The sequence below is a fragment of the Lissotriton vulgaris genome, chromosome 2_2 (genome assembly GCF_964263255.1).
Source record: "Lissotriton vulgaris chromosome 2_2, aLisVul1.2, whole genome shotgun sequence".
Classification (NCBI taxonomy): Eukaryota; Metazoa; Chordata; class Amphibia; order Caudata; family Salamandridae; genus Lissotriton; species Lissotriton vulgaris.
Window position 1 is genome coordinate 297,777,611 of NC_141688.1, and position 15,932 is coordinate 297,793,542.

Below are 15,932 nucleotides of genomic sequence, written 5' to 3' on the forward strand. Positions count from 1 at the left end.
GCGCAATGATTAAATCACCTGATCGGTTTCAGGCTTCTGACCAACGCTCTCCTCGTTCCTTTCAGGACTCATCGGCTCCGTCAACTGGTGGTGGAGGGGGCGGCAGGGACCGTGGTGGCCAGCAAGGACGTGGTCAGCCCCGCCCGCGCAATGGTGCAGACAAGCAGGAGGGAACTACGCCTCAGAGACCGCAGTTTGCCAAGAAGAAAGTCGCAGCCTTAACGGCGCATCGATATGCCCCAGATTGTGAGAACGCGGCTTCGGAATCTGACGTGGGCTCTGACCTTGCTGGACAGCGTGGCGGAGTTACCATAGTGAGAGAGGCCCTCCGTCCACTACTGAAGGTGACAGCGACTGACACTTATGTTGTGATTGAAACAGCTGATACCAGAGTTGCTCCCCCTGATAGACTTTTTGAAATTGTCCTGTTAATTGAAGGTGACATACAGCGTACCGTAAAAGGGGTATTTTGGGAAAATCTTTCGTCTACGTATGATATTTTGCTTTCGGAGGCTGACTGGCCCCAACCTTTTGTTCTCGCAGCTCCGAGAGGGGAGGAGGTAACCCTCCCCAGTTTCTCTAACACTGTTTCAAGAGTGGAAGCGCTGCACTTTGCAGAAGAGTGGGCTCTGGCGCTTGCACCGGCTGTGTACCACAATCAATGTAGCTGGGATAAATTGTCCCCAAGCCACGAGATTCCTTTATGGTCTCAGCCGCAGCCTCAACCTCAATATCCCATACGACGTGAAGCCAAAGCTTCGGTCGCAGCGATCCTTGAACAATTGGAATATCAAGGTGTAATTGAAACATGTGTGTCACCGATGAATAACCCCCTCTTTACTGTTAACAAGCCGGACAGCTCATATCGTTTGGTTTTGGATTACCGGCATTTAAACTCGCCTTGCCGTAACTGTGCAGTACAGAATACTCACGGCTCTGCCCTTGTAAATAGTCTTGTGCGTAAGCAGTTCAAAACCACGCTTGACATTTCCAATGGTTTTTATGCCCATACATTGGACAGTCTGAGTTCCCAATAGACTTCCTTCACATGCAGCGGTGTCCAAAAAAAGTTTCGGCGTCTCCCAATGGGCTATATGAATAGTCCTGGAGTTTTTCCCGCCCGCATTGTCTCTCTGTTGGAGAGAATCGACCCGGATGCTTGTTTGTATGTGGATGACATTTATCTCACGGAGGACGAGCTTTGGGAGCATCTGTGTCGAGTGAATAGTATTATTTGTAACTTTGCAGACATGGGTTACAAGTTTAACTTTGCAAAATCGCACATTGCAGAGTACACAGTGTTGTTTCTAGGCTATGAACTCAACAATGAAGGAAAAGGCTTGGCTCTTCACTTCCTGGAGAAATGCGCACAGTTGCGCTCTCCGACAACACTGAAAAAATTACAATCTTTACTGGGCTTTTTGAATTTCGGAAGAACATACATTCCGGAATGTGCCCAGCGTATCAAGCCTTTGTATGCTTTGATACAACCATCTTTTTCCAAATCATGCTGGCTGCCAGAGCATTCACCTATTCTGCAGTCTTTGCAAGCTGATTTGCTCGCTTCAGAATGTTTACAGACTCGTGACAACCAGACCAACCTGGTGATAAGAATTGTCCCTGGGACGGTAGGTTTCACATACCTAACTTTTAATGAAGGAGATACAGTGCCTATTGCTTACAAGTCACACTTGTACACTTCGGCTGAAATGCGCTTTTCCACTGTGGAAAAAGTTTTGACGGCTGTGCAGATGGCAATTCTCAAGGAACGTGCCCTGTCACAGGGAAAACGCATGTTGGTTGTTACCCCGTGTCCTGCCTTGGAGGCAGTTACGAAAGCCGGTGTACTAAATTCCAAAGCTTTGCACCCTCAGTGGATTCAATGGGCTGCATCCTTGACATCCCAGGATGTCACGTTTATTTTTAACGCCACTTTGCGGTCGCAGGAGTACTTACAGTATGAATTTGTTCATCCTGCTCCTTTGGCAATGCGGCCATTGGAGGATTTCCATTGCATCATTTACACTGATGGTTCGGCGCAGGTTGCGCATGGCTCTAATCATGCCTACGTTTCTGCTTGCGCCATTGTGGTCGGTGCCAGGGTGAACGATGAGTTCAAGTCCAGTGTCGTGCACACGCAGACACTTGGGGACTGCACCACGCAATTGGCAGAGCTTCGTGCTCTGATGCTTGCATTGGAGTACGCAGATCCTAGTGTGACGACTTTGATCGTAAGTGACTCTTACTACTGTTTCCAGTCTTACAATGAAAACCTGTTCTTTTGGATTCAGAATGAATTTCGTGATTCCAAGGGTAGCACAATAAAACATAAAATGATCTGGGTCAGAGTGGCGGAACTTAAAGTAAAGTTACCACTCGTGTTTGTGATTCATACTCTTGGCCATCAGCGCGTAGAAGTCCACGCTGTCGGTGATTCGCTTGCTGATGAAGCGGCAAAGTCAGCAGTATTAAAATACTTAGTTGCAGCAGTCACGAGGTCCAAAAGTAAGATAGATGATGACATCTTGGCAGCTGTTGCTGTCACTGTGGAGGGAGGTGAATATCCTGCGGGGTTCCCTTCGAAGTTGACATACCACTTAAGTCCCGATAAGGTTCCTTATGTGAAACTTCCTGAAGTTAGCGAACGTTTAATTCCCAACTCGGATCGCAGAGCTGCTTTGGTTACAGCGGCTCATGAAGGTGTGGCGTCTGTAACTCCACTGTAACTCAGCTACAACAGAGGTTCTGGTGGCGGGGACTGTACAAACAGACGTGCAATTATGTCCTTCAATGTGACATTTGCCAGCAGATTAAGCCTTCAACTGCTGCGGGTCCGCCTCAGACACAGTTGTACGTTTCTAATAAACCATTGGGGTGCGTTTATTTAGATCACTGCGGTCCTTTTTCTTCTGATACTGCGTATAAGTACATCTTAGTAGCAGTTGATTCATGCACACGCTTTGTGTGGGTATGGCCCCATCGGAGCGCTGATTCACGGACTGTCATAAGAGATTTGCGTGTCTTTGTAGGGATTTTTGCCTGTGGTACCTTCCATTCGGATCAGGGTCCGGCTTTCGCCTCTTAGGCGTATAAGGATGCTATGGTTTCGTTGGGGGTCCAAATCAAGTTTTCGTCTCCGTACAGACCTAAGTTCATGTTCTGGTTTGTCTAAGTCATTGGGAGTTTGTTATGACCAATGAGACACTGTAGCTAGCTCGGTAAGGGGATTTTGGATACTGAGGTGAGTTTTGGGTCACCCTAATTCACTGAGGTTCCTGATCTCTATGCACAGTTCTGTAAGAGAACGGAATCCCTGCTACATTACACCAGTTTCTTCTGAAGTGATTTAGGGATAGGCACCCATACCTTAACTGTAGGTACAGTTTCTTTGCTAGTGGGGGTACGATTTCATCCAGTGTAGGCTCAAATCGCACAGTCTGTTTAAAAATTATAACATCGGGCGAAGGTGATTCCTTACAATTCATTATCAGGTCAGTTTTGGTAAAGCCCCAATACAGAGCTTTGAGAGTAGATTTGTTTGTCTGGCTTGGGGTTTTTGGGTCTCTCCAGTAGGCAACCAGTCCTAACTTACCTTGGAGGAGATTCGGGAATGTGCGGACACCAACAACCTAATCCCAAGTTATCAGACAGGCTTCAGAAAAGAGACAAGGACCACAACAAATCTTACAGCCCTAGCACTCCTGATGGAAAGAGCCAAAACTAACAACAATCGGTTATATGGCTGTTTCATTGATATTAGAGCAGCGTTTGACCGAGTCAGTAGGGGGAGACTTTGGGAAAAACTTTATGAGTGGGGGCTGCCAAAAAATGTCCTCAACGCTCCCATGCTCCTCTATACAGACACTTGGGCCAGAGTCAAACAAGGACAGGGTTCAAGCCTCACGTCCAAAATTCCAACCGAGGACGTACTAAAACAGGGCTGCGTCCTGGCCCCATGTTTATTCAATCTATACCTGGCAGATCTAGGAAAAAGGCTCGGTCAAATTGCAAGCCATGCTCCGAAGCTAGGTAATACCCCACTGCCAATCATCCAGTTTGCCGACGACATTGTGCTCCTAAACGGAACCCCAATTGGGCAGCAAAGGCTGATAAACACTCTATATCTCTATCTGGATAAAGAACATCTAGAGCTAAATAGAGAAAAGACAAAAGTAATATGTCTTATAGAGCGAAAGCCCATTAAATTTAGCTGGACATTTAACCATCTTACCATTGGGGAACAGCCATACTATTGGTATCTGGGGGTCACCCTAGGCAAAGACAACTCAACAAAAGAACATTCTGCGGTGCTAAAAGCCAAATCCCAGACTTTAATTTATGAATGCAGGCGACTCCTACAAAAACTGGGTGGTCCAAACTACACCTATCTTCTGAAAGTAATGGCCGCCCAGATTTTACCAGCACTGTCATACGGTCTGGTCACTTGGCTTGGGGGGAGGCCGGTTTACTAAACACCTAACAAACCAAAATGTATTCAAAATGTAGTTTTCAAACTCCCGAAATGCGCCTCGCCAGCCCAGGGGCGCTTAGAATTTAGTCTTCAAAATCAACCAATTTCTGCCACAAACTTCGTGCTGCCGATCCACACTCACAAAAAAATCTCTGTTGGCAAGCAATCAATATTGACTCTACCCAGCCCTGGGCTTTTCATCTGCATAATTGCCTTTCGGATCTCGGATTGCTTGAAGCCTCGAAAAAAAAATTGACCAGGCTAGTTTCTGCAAAATTGCCAACTCAAACGCAAAACTGAAGTCATTATTGGAAGACAAACAAACATTGACCCATCGACGCCATGCCTGGACAGTTATTTCTTCTTACTCTTCTTACAACAACCCCAGGCATACTTGGCAACACACTTTAGCCAACACAAGATCCTTATTGACCTCCTTCATGAGTCCAAGGACCTAAGACCCTCCTGGAAATCCCAAGACAACTGCCCAAAATGCAGACTCTGCGGTTATCAAAACAAATCTTTAATTAATTTATTTTGTGTGTGCCCAATCCTTATGGGAGACAGAAGAAAGTTCTTACGGGACATACTAAACAAAATGAACATAAGAACATGTCGCCAGGCCGTTATAATCTGGCTGGGAGGTTCATCACCAATTCTGACTTGCAGGGGTCTTAAATTTATGATTGAGATTGGAAAGCAGCTTCAGGTCCGTGCATGATCATTCAACATTTTGCCTTAGGCCATTTAAAAAAAAATTTTTTTACGTTGTTAGTGATGGGACATGACCTAGTTTTAACCCTTTTTTTAAAACTTTGATACTGCCTTTTGTTTCTGTATTTTAACGTAATTTGTCATCTTTTTACAGGTTAATCGTACCTTTGCTAATTGTATGGATTTTTATTATTTCAACAATAAAATATTCTGACTTCTGACAGTCCTAACTTAACTAACAAATTCTTGACGGTGAGCATGAAGGGGATCTTGTCCACACAAGTTACTGCCATTAGCTCATAGAGACCTACCCTATAAGAGGCGAGAGCTGCAGTGGTCCACAACCGGTGCCAGAACATGAGTATCCACAGGCCAATTTTATGTGAGACCCTCTTCTAGCCAAGATCTAAATAAAGAGGACTAATCAGAGTAGATACCGGAAGGATCACTAGAGATCTAAAAAAATTCTGTTCAATGATTAGGAAATTATTACAGTTAGAACAACTCCAGAGCTCGGCACTATATTAAGTCGAGTCTGGGGTTTTAGTGTTGTAGATTTATAATGCTTGGGCCAGCTTTCTAGATGTGGTTCTCTTATGAATTTTCACAATGCTTGCCGTTTGATATGTCTGGGTTAACTGAGCTTTGACCAATTGTGGGACCCAAATCATGTTCTGGGTGAGACAAATACCCTGATAATCAAACTCTGTCACTAATTCTAGCGATTCACCGCCACATACAGATGTTTCTTACATTTCGTCTTCAAGTTAGATGAAAAATGCATGCATTTTGTTTGGGAGCTGTTTAGATCCAGGCCTCGTTCCGGAAAGAATTCCGGAAAATCCTCCAGCAGCTGCTTGAGCCTTTGCGGTGTCTTAGATATGAGCAGAGTATCATTCGCAAATAGGAGAGCAGTGGCCCATTGCCCTCCTATATTTGGAGCATCACAACCATCCCTGCTAAAAAGTCCAATGACGTTGGTAATGAACAGGGTGGGTGCTAATACGCACCCCTGCCTAACTCCTTTATTAATGTGGATCACTTCTGTTAGGGCCCCATTTCTCCCCACCTTACTTGTGCCAGAGTATTAGTATGAAGTCTTATCAGAATGTTAAGAAGAGGGGCTGGCACTCCCATGTTTTCTAGGACTTCCCACAGTTTTGCTCTTGGTACCATATCAAAAGCTGCAAGAACCCACAAATGTCCATATACTTGAGGGAACTCCTCTGGGATTCCCTCTCACCTTTGGTTTACTGCTCCCACGTGACATTTCTTTGAAGCCCAATTTGAACTTGATTAGAGTCTAATTTAGTTGCCCCTTGTAAACCCACTCTTTAAACTTAATTCCATCTACTCTGCAGTGGCAGCACTACTGTAGGTTTCAAGAATGTCCTCTGATTGGTGCTCTGAAGCTCTGTGGTTATAGTACTAACATCATTGGAGAGAACATTCCAAGGACAGATTCTTCTCCCAGCTGATGGACCACTGTAACCATAGTGACCTGCCTCAGCAGCTGCCTCTGCCACATGTTAATCATGCAGGTACTAACCCAGTGAACTACTCTAAGCGCCCCCCCGACAGCTAGGTCACTTGCAGGAAGAAAGCTGTTCTGACTTCATTACCTTATCACTATCAGAAGGCACTCTGATCAGGTAGACACAGTTGACGTTGTTATGGTGCGAGGAAGGGTTATTGGGTGACATCAGGGTGCCGGTTGGGCCAGTGAGCAGAGTGTTGCACAGATCTGAAACCAAATATGAAAATGAAATGTCTTGAAACTGTACATTGACCCTGACACGTAGAACTTCAACCACTCCTACCCAGAATTTCTCAGTTATGTTCACTAGTATTTAAACAAGCATCTTATATCTCCACTAAGAAGAAGCCCCTTGATATAAACAATGATCTCTGTGGCTGTTGCATGTCTTTGCAATGATACGAAAGCATGCAAAAGAATATAAGTAGGTACCAAAAACTACACAGGGCAAAATGAGATTCAACAAAAACTGCCCTGGTGCAGATAGAACAGCAGTAGGGAGAGGATAGGGTTTCGGAAACATAGATAAAAAAGAAACTAAGCAAAATAAAATTATTTTGCACCAAGAACAAAATCTTTTTATCACTCCACTTTCTCTGTGCTGGTCTGTAGTGAGTTATGCATTCAGATCATAGGAACATACATGGTGTATATGGCTAAAAAGCCAATTAAACCCTAATTTGAACTCCATAAAGATAACAAATGGGCACAGCAGAACTCTAACATCAAAACTATCTGATACACCAACATAAGAGGAAAATTGTTCCATAAATAAGGACATAGTGTTCAGATCTCATCAGGTTAATAATGGGGAGATTTAGTCAGAGGATAAATGATGGCATTTCATCAGAAATAAAAAAAATGGGACCCCACAAGTGGGTAGATGGTAGGATCCCATGAGTGAATTGATGCTGGGATCACTGCCAGAGATGAATTCCAGGATTTCATGTAAGGAAAAAGAATGCAGACTTTCCAACAAGGGTATGAATGCCGGGATAAAATCAGTAGATGAATGCTCGTTTTCAAAAATGGACAATGATGTGGTCTCATGGGTGAATGTATCCAGGATGCTGTGAGTATATGAATGCTAGGATTCCATTGTATGTCAGTTCAATCAAACTAAGGCACCAGTACTGAGGTCCTATTGCAAAATATGTCTTAGTATCTTATCAGGAGATTAGTAAGGATTCTGCCAGTAGACCAAAGCTGACATTGTAGCCATAAATAAATAGTTGGATCCAGTTTACATATAAATGTTCTGATCATGGAAACCGGATGCACTGAATCTATGCTGGTAGTGGAATACTGAGATCCATAAGTACATTTATGCTGGGATACCATCATGGATTGAATGCTCGCATTACACTAGGTATGAATGCTAGGATCCAATCAGAAAATAGGTGCTGGAATCGAATCAAGGGCATAATGCTCGGATCCAATCAGAGAATAAATGCTGGAATCCAATCAGGGGATAAATGTTGCGATCTTATCAGGGGCTAACCAATGGGATCCCTTCAGGAAATACATGCTGGCATTAAGTCATGTGATAAATGCTGGGGTCCAATCTGGGAATTAATTCTGGAATCCCATTGGGGAACAGAGCAATAACACAGATATAGTTACCTACCTTTTTTATTTTTATTTATTTGAGCAAGTTCAAAAGTATACAACAATCAGAGAAAGATTCAAGTCATATGTACCAAATAACATAAATGGTTAATACCACAGAGATACATCCAGGGTTCCCAAGTCATGATCTCCAATTATATACAGAAAGAAAATGATCAAATGTAAAGTAACAATAAGAGTATAGAGTTCAATCCCATGAGAATTTTAGGACCCTCTTTCATTCTCATACCAAAGAGTAATAGGAGCCCAAATCTGTGCCCCAAGCAATCTAGATTTCTTCCCTCTTGTTGCGTAGATAGCTGTCTCTTGTTTATAAGTCCCCAGAAACCGGCTCAACCACATTTGAAAGGTAGGTGGCTCTAGATCTTTCCAGCGGGCAGCAAGTATAATTCGCAACACAGCCATGTCTAAAAATACAGACATTACTTCCTCTTTGCTATACCCCAAAGAGTCATCATAGCCAAATACATACAAAGTCAACAAAGTTCCTAAATTGTGCCGAAAGATTTCTGTCCAGTAGTCGGAGATCATTCTTTTAATTAGATCTAATTTAGGACAGTCGTCAAACATGTGTATAAGGTTCCCTGGTGACAGACCGCATCTTGGACATTGATCATTAGGCCTTTGGCCCCAGGTAAATAATTTTGCAGGTGTATAGTAAAGGTCATATATTGGTCTATAGAGTTGGGCCTTTAAGTTGGATGCTAAGAGCAATATAGAGGATAACATCAGTGACATGTCAACATCTACATTAGGATTGTCTAGTTTTATGGCCCATCCTCTCTCAACACGCTCCACATCATCGCGGTGGCTCTTTATCAGCAGATCATTTATAGCCCCTATCCTGGTGGCCCGCCTAGCTATAATTTCAAAGAAGGGGATAATCTCTGACTGGATTTTTGGTGAGGGTTGTCGAATGGTAGTGTAAACTTGTATGTATTTTAAATAGTCAGTGGAAGGGATTAGGAATTTCTGCTGCAGATCCCCAAATGATGCTGTGGGTCCTTGACCAAGAAAGTCGCCCACAATGGCAATCCCTAAGTTCTCCCATTTTCTAGAAGTGATATCGTTATGCCGAGATGGTAAGATCGAGCTATGCCAGAGAGGCTTATGGATGCTGTATTTCGGAATTGCTATATGTTTTGATGTACGTTTCCAGATCCTCCATGCGTCAGTAATAATTTTAAATTTAATTTTTTTAAAGTACGAGGGCCCTACTAGCCTTAATAACAGCCCTCTAGCTTTGTCCCCTAGTGCCAATTCATATATCGAGGGTATGTTATGATCCAATGCAGCAGCTGTTGTTGGCTTGATGTTAAACAGAGCGGCCATTTGCTGAAGGAGAGTCGCCCATAAATATAGAGTCAAATTTGGAATGGCTAACCCTCCCCTGTGCTGTGGTAATGTGAAAGAGACAGATCTATGAATCATAGGACTACAACCTACCAGTTATTGTACACACTCCAGGCGGGGAGTGATTCTCGAGAGCACGGCAACGAGTTAATATCAATTATCAAAATTAGAGGCAGTGCACGACCAGAACCCAAGCCTATTCGCATGTATCCCATCACTTGGACAGAGCACGCCCATTCAGTAATCCAATCATGCAATATGAGGAAATAACGCACTCTACAGAAAGTAGAGCAGAAACATTCGCATACACAGCAGAAGCAAGTGAACAGATATATTCCTTGATACAAGCGGAGCCCACGGATCAAACACATACTAAATTTATGGAAACAACATATAAAACACCTAATATACCTAACACGGAAGGAAATCAATCAGAGACTCCATGCCAGTACTATGATAAAATACCATAAGGCGCAAAGGATTCCCAGAGGCCTCCGGAAAAAGAGATTACAATCTGATGTATAAGAGAATGAATCTAATTCAAACAATCATTTGGTTAAATGTGATTACAACATGATCAAGTCTAAAGAAATTAAATAAAAAGAACTATGCATTATCATCAATTTTTGGATTGAGCCAGAGTGATTTATCAATTTAAGCTGAAAGAGTTCAGCATGCAACCAGTGCCTTGGGAGACAGATCTATGGATCAGAGGACTGCAACCTACCAGTAATGTCAAATATGGCATTGCCCTCCTAATTTTTGCATAGTTCCATACAAATTTAGACATACAAGAGTCCATAATTTTAATGATATTATCCTCAACCATCAGCGGAATTGCTCGAAATAAATATAATATTTTCGTGAAAATATTCATTTTGAGGTAATTCCCCCTACCTGCGATTGACAGATGGAGATTATTAACTCTTAAAAGATCTTTTTTAGTTTTCTTAATCAGTGGATCATAGTTAAGTTGGTTGATTTCTTTCACCTTAGGAGAAATACATACTCTCAGATATATAGCTTGATTGACTCTATACGGGCTTTCAAATGAAATATTTTCTCTATATAAAACCATTGTCTTGTCCCTATTCAGGGAATACCCTGAGTAGGAGCCAAAGGTTTGGGTGATTTGTTCAATCTCCTGGATTGCCTCAGTAGGGTTAGGTGTTAATATCGCCACATCATCAGCATACACTAGAATTTTGGTATGAAATATGATCCCTGTCATAGGTTCTATTAAATTGGAAATAAGCAGTTTTGAAATTAGTGGATTGATGTAGAGGGCAAATAAGATTGGAGAGCACGGACATCCCTATCTCGTGCCCTTTTCAATACTGATAGCCTCCTGATTCGATGCCCCTTATGGTTAGTTTGGCCTTTGGTTCGACATATAGTGCTCTGATGGATTTAACGAAGCTCGGACCGAAGTTGTGTAGTTCCAAAACTCCCCATAGGAATTGCCAAGAGACTCGATCGCAAGCCTTCTCGGCATCAAGCAGGATCATCGACATCTGGTCCCCCGTCACTCCCATGATGTCAAAGAGGGAGATGGCTCTACGGGTGTGATCTGTAGTGCCCTTTCCGGGGATAAAGCCATGTTGCCACGGGGAGACCAGATGTTCGACAATCCTGCTGAGCCGGTTAGCGAGAATCTTGGCATAGAGCATCAAGTCGGAATTTATGAGCGAAATGGGCCGATATGAAGATGACAACTCGGGTGATTTTCCTTTTTTAGGAAATATGGCTATATTTGTAAATTTCCATTATTCAGGTGGACTGCCGTGCCATTGCACGCCAAGGAACAGGTCTAATAAATATGGCATAATTTGCTTTCCAGGTACTTTATAAAGATCCAGAGGAATTTTATCTGGACCGGCGGCTTTTCCATTAGTAAGCTCGGAGAGGGCTAATTCAAGCTCGGTAATTGAGATTTCTTTGTCCAGATCTTCCCTAGTTAGTTTGTCGATCGTCCTAACTAAGTCAGAATCAAGTAGCCAATCACTTAGAAAATCTTTGGTGGCCGCTACTGCAGCTTGATCCTCATTTTGATACAGCTTTTGATAGTAACATTGGAAAGCACCTGCAATGTCTACAGATGACGTATGTTTCTGCCCCTAAAATTCGATAGATTGTATAGCATTATAAGATTGTTTCTGGCGTGTAAGGAGGGCAAGTTGTTTCCCCACCTTTTCCCTGTTTTCATAAATATTGTTTTGATTCGCCTGAAAAGTCTCAGCTGCTTTTTGGGTCAGGCCACTAATGATCTCTGTTTTAAGGACTAATATTTTACGCATAGTGCTCTCGCATTCTTCTCCACGGTGAATCTGGGTGGCATGTTGCTCTTCTAGGTTTGCTAATTCGGAACTAAGTTGTTCATTTGCCCTATCCTGGTCCATCTTACGTTTACCCACAAAAGCGATGGTCTCCCCCTTAGGGCTGTTTTAAGCAATCCCAGACCACCAGTCTAGAGGCACTATACTGATTATAGTCAAAAAATTCCTGTGCCTAGAGCGTTATATATGTTATATACTCGTTGTTTACCAGAAGCTTTTGATCAAATGACTACTGAGAGTAAGGCCTCTTATAGTTGGTAATATCAAGGGTGAGGATAAACGCATTGTGGTCTGACAGTGTTTTAGGGGTTTTAGCTATCACCGCGGTTACAGCGTTTTTCATAGATGTCATTATATAATCGATCCGGACATATTTATTGTGGGGAAAGGAGAAATAAGTATATCCAGTATCATTTTTATTTTTCAGGTTCCAAATATCAATTAAATTGTGGCTATCCATTAGTTGCCTTACTGCCCTATAGACTTTAGGCTTAGGTCCCTTATAAGTCTGCAGTAATTGACTGCTCTGCGAAAAACCGAGAGCTATAATAAAATCACCACAGACCACTAATGAGCCTGACCAAGATGCCAATTCGAGCTCAAGATCTTGAAATATCTGAGGATCATCTTGGTTCGACCCATAAAGTGAACAGATGGTAATGCCTAATTCCAATTGAACTATCACCCACCTACCATGGGGGTCGGCTAATCTACGTTTGGATTGACCCAAAACAATTTTTGCTAGAATAGCAACCCCTCGTGTCTTGGACGTTTGTGTTGTTAGAGCAAGAACATTATACCCGGGTATTTTTAGCAACTCAAATATCCGCCACAGAAATTTGGGTCTCTTGTAAGCAGAGTACATCATATGAGCCTTGCCGAATTGTCTGATAGAGTTGTGCTCTTTTACCCCTATCGTTGAGACCTGCGACATTCCAGCAAAAAAGTTTTAGCTTCCCCATCTTAGATATTGAGCAATCAGACCATCACTAGCACAATATGTCATTATTTGCCTAAATAGATATAACCACAATTTCAACTTTCCAAATTTCCTTAAAGTTAATTTGATATCACTTGTTACAAATTTTAATATAGCCTTTGAACATTTGAGCTTGCTCTTTTTATTTTTCTGCTGCCTCCCCTCCCCCCTCCCCTTCAGAACCCACCCACCCCCAAACCCCTCCTCCCTCGAACCCAAACAATGGGCAATGAGACTCTGTAAGAGTCTGTGGTGATGGAGTAATGCTACCTAACCAGTGCTCAATGGTATTTAAACAGTGAACAAAAAGAAAAAAATGACTACGCGGAGACAGAAGAGAAAGACGCGGAAAGAGAGGGATAGGAGGAAAGAGTATGGACAAGAGACAGAACCCTCTTGGTTGTTCTACTCATTTACTCTGCCGAGCAGATTTTCCTGTTCTTAAATACTAATATAAATGATCTTAATCTCATTGGGCCTTTAAAAGAAAGAAGAAGCCACATGCAGAAACCACTGCCGAGCAGAAATGAAGGGTTCTGTATGTACCCATGAAGATACTATAGCAATACTGTCCTCCTCTTTTCCCCACTACTCTCCTAATTCTATAATTAATTCAGGCTATCTAAATATTCTTTCGCCTTAATCTCAAAGGTAAAAAACCTCGTTCGGCTCCCAAAAAATATTTTCAGTTTATTGAGATATGCCTGTGCATTTTTCTCTAAGAATGGCTTGATCAGTTGTCGGAGGCGCCATCTCCTTTCCACTGTAACGTGGCAGAAATCCGGTTGGACAAAATACGAGATAGGGTCTCTGCTGCGTCGTGCTTCGGGCCAAGCCTTATCAGAGAAGGCATGTCGTAAAAGAAAGTTCCCGAAGTATGCTAGAATCGCACTGGGGTAACACCCCGGTTTCACTGCTGGTTTCAATGTCAGTGGGACTCTATGGGCGCGTTGTACTTCCAAGTCCCAGTTCCAGCTGGAAAGTTCAGGGAGGGTATCTCGGAATAGCTGTATAATGTATGCACGGACATCGTCTCCCTCAATTTTTTCTGGAATACCTAGGACTATAGTTACCTACCTTAGGTGAAGATGGTGAAATATCTTTATCAGGGCTGATACTGTCAGCTTTATCAGCCACATTCCACACATTGGACTATCACCTACCGCATGCCTGCTCAGAAGGGCACTTTTTTGGATGCAGTTCTAGAATGGTTGTGATAATTTCCTGACAGGACCCAAGAGTCCACACTTTCTCCCCCTCTCTCTTGTTTGTCAAGATGGTATTTTCTATCATTAGGGCCAGAGACCTGAAATATTGTTTATTTGCTGATAACATGCAGATCTATCTGCGTGTCTGGGGCATGAAGGAAAGGTACTGTGCCCTTAAAAAAAAGGCCTAAATAATCTGGCCATTTGGATGAATTAAAGTCGGCCCACTTTGAGTGCAGCAAAAACTGAGATGCTCTGCATAGGCTCATGCCACAGACTCCTGAAAAACCTCACTTAGCCCCCTGACCTTATTTGAGATCCCATGCACCTTCACTAAGACATCTAAAAGGTTGGAGTTCATGTGGTAAACAGAACTGAACTTTAAGGATCACATCAGCTCTGTACTTCTCTGGTTTATTCAGCATAAAACAACTGCAACAGGCATTGACCTACATCCAAAACAAATATCACAAAATCAAATGTTGTCCACTGACTAATTCAAGTCTGGATTAAACCAATTCCTTTATGAGTGGGCTTCCAAAAATCAAATTGCTAAGATGCAACATGTACAAGACATGGTGACATGACTTGTTTCAAAACTAGGGATACATTGTCATTTATCAGCAGACGTATTAATTGGTACCCATCCAAAAGCTATCCAGATGGTCATCATCTTATCAGCAAGCTAGACTTCATTGGTAGCTATCCAAAACCAATATCGAAAAGGGCATTATCCTCAACACAGCATTCCTGGTTTTTCGGTACATCAAGAAAGAGCACCCGACTGTGGGGTAAAAACACTGGACATCTTCCTGCCTGCACCTTAGGATCATGTGGCTTATATCTTCTTCACAGTGCAAGTACTGATATTCAGTGGAAGGGAGACTGCAAATTCTTGCTAGTTTGCCCAAAGATTTTGGATGTAGAGCCACAGGATTCTAAGAATAGACATACTCTACTTACTTTTAGGAAAGCCTTAAATCATGTATGTGTGTTCTTTTTTTGCAGCTCTTGCATGCATATAGTATTTAATAAGCCTGGACAAAGCACTACTCTATGCTCTCGTAGTTTGCGCTACTTCGAATTACGCGAATTGCACGTAGCACAGTGCAAACACGCGTAGCGTAGCGTAGCGTAGTGCAGCAGTCATTGTTTGCTTGCTAGCGGTCCTCAATGTCAAGTTGGGGACCGCTAGCAAGCAAAATTACATCCTAGTGAGACTTTTTCATCGTTCGCGATCAGCAACATCAAGTTGCCGATCGCAAGAGTGGAAAATAAACCTCCCGGCGTGCTTCTCAACGTAGGGAGGTCAGGTTTCTGATTGCGAGTGGTCGCTTATGCTCTAAACCACTCACGATGAGAACCTACCAGTCCGCATTGAGAAAGCTGCCGCTTGAGTAAAAATCTACTTGAGTGGCAGTAAGAGACTGCTCGCACTGTGCAAGATGCCGTTTTAAATGACTGCACAGTACGGCAAGCATCTGGCACTGTGCAATCATCGTGAACAGCGCACTATGCAGTTCACGTAGCACTACGCGTAGCTATGCGTAGTGTTACTACGCAAACTATGCCCAGGGTTAGTATTTAATGCTATTTATTTAGGGAGCCTGGTGCCTAAACTCATTAACTTATTTCATAGTGTGGGCTCTACAAATAATGTCCTATGCAGAATCATTTTAGTTGAAATTGAACTGAAATCATTAAA

The 15,932-nt window shown here is 42.8% G+C and overlaps 1 protein-coding gene across 1 annotated transcript in view; it reads right to left on the minus strand.

The window, feature by feature from the left end:
* Positions 1-15,932, minus strand: part of LOC147729336 (embryonic protein UVS.2-like) — an 88,012-nt gene that overhangs the window by 12,167 nt on the left and 59,913 nt on the right. Inside the window, exon 9 of the mRNA XM_086959622.1 lies at positions 6,808-6,929. Coding sequence (XP_086815748.1) covers positions 6,808-6,929 — 122 coding nt within the window. The remainder of the gene's footprint in view (positions 1-6,807; positions 6,930-15,932) is intronic.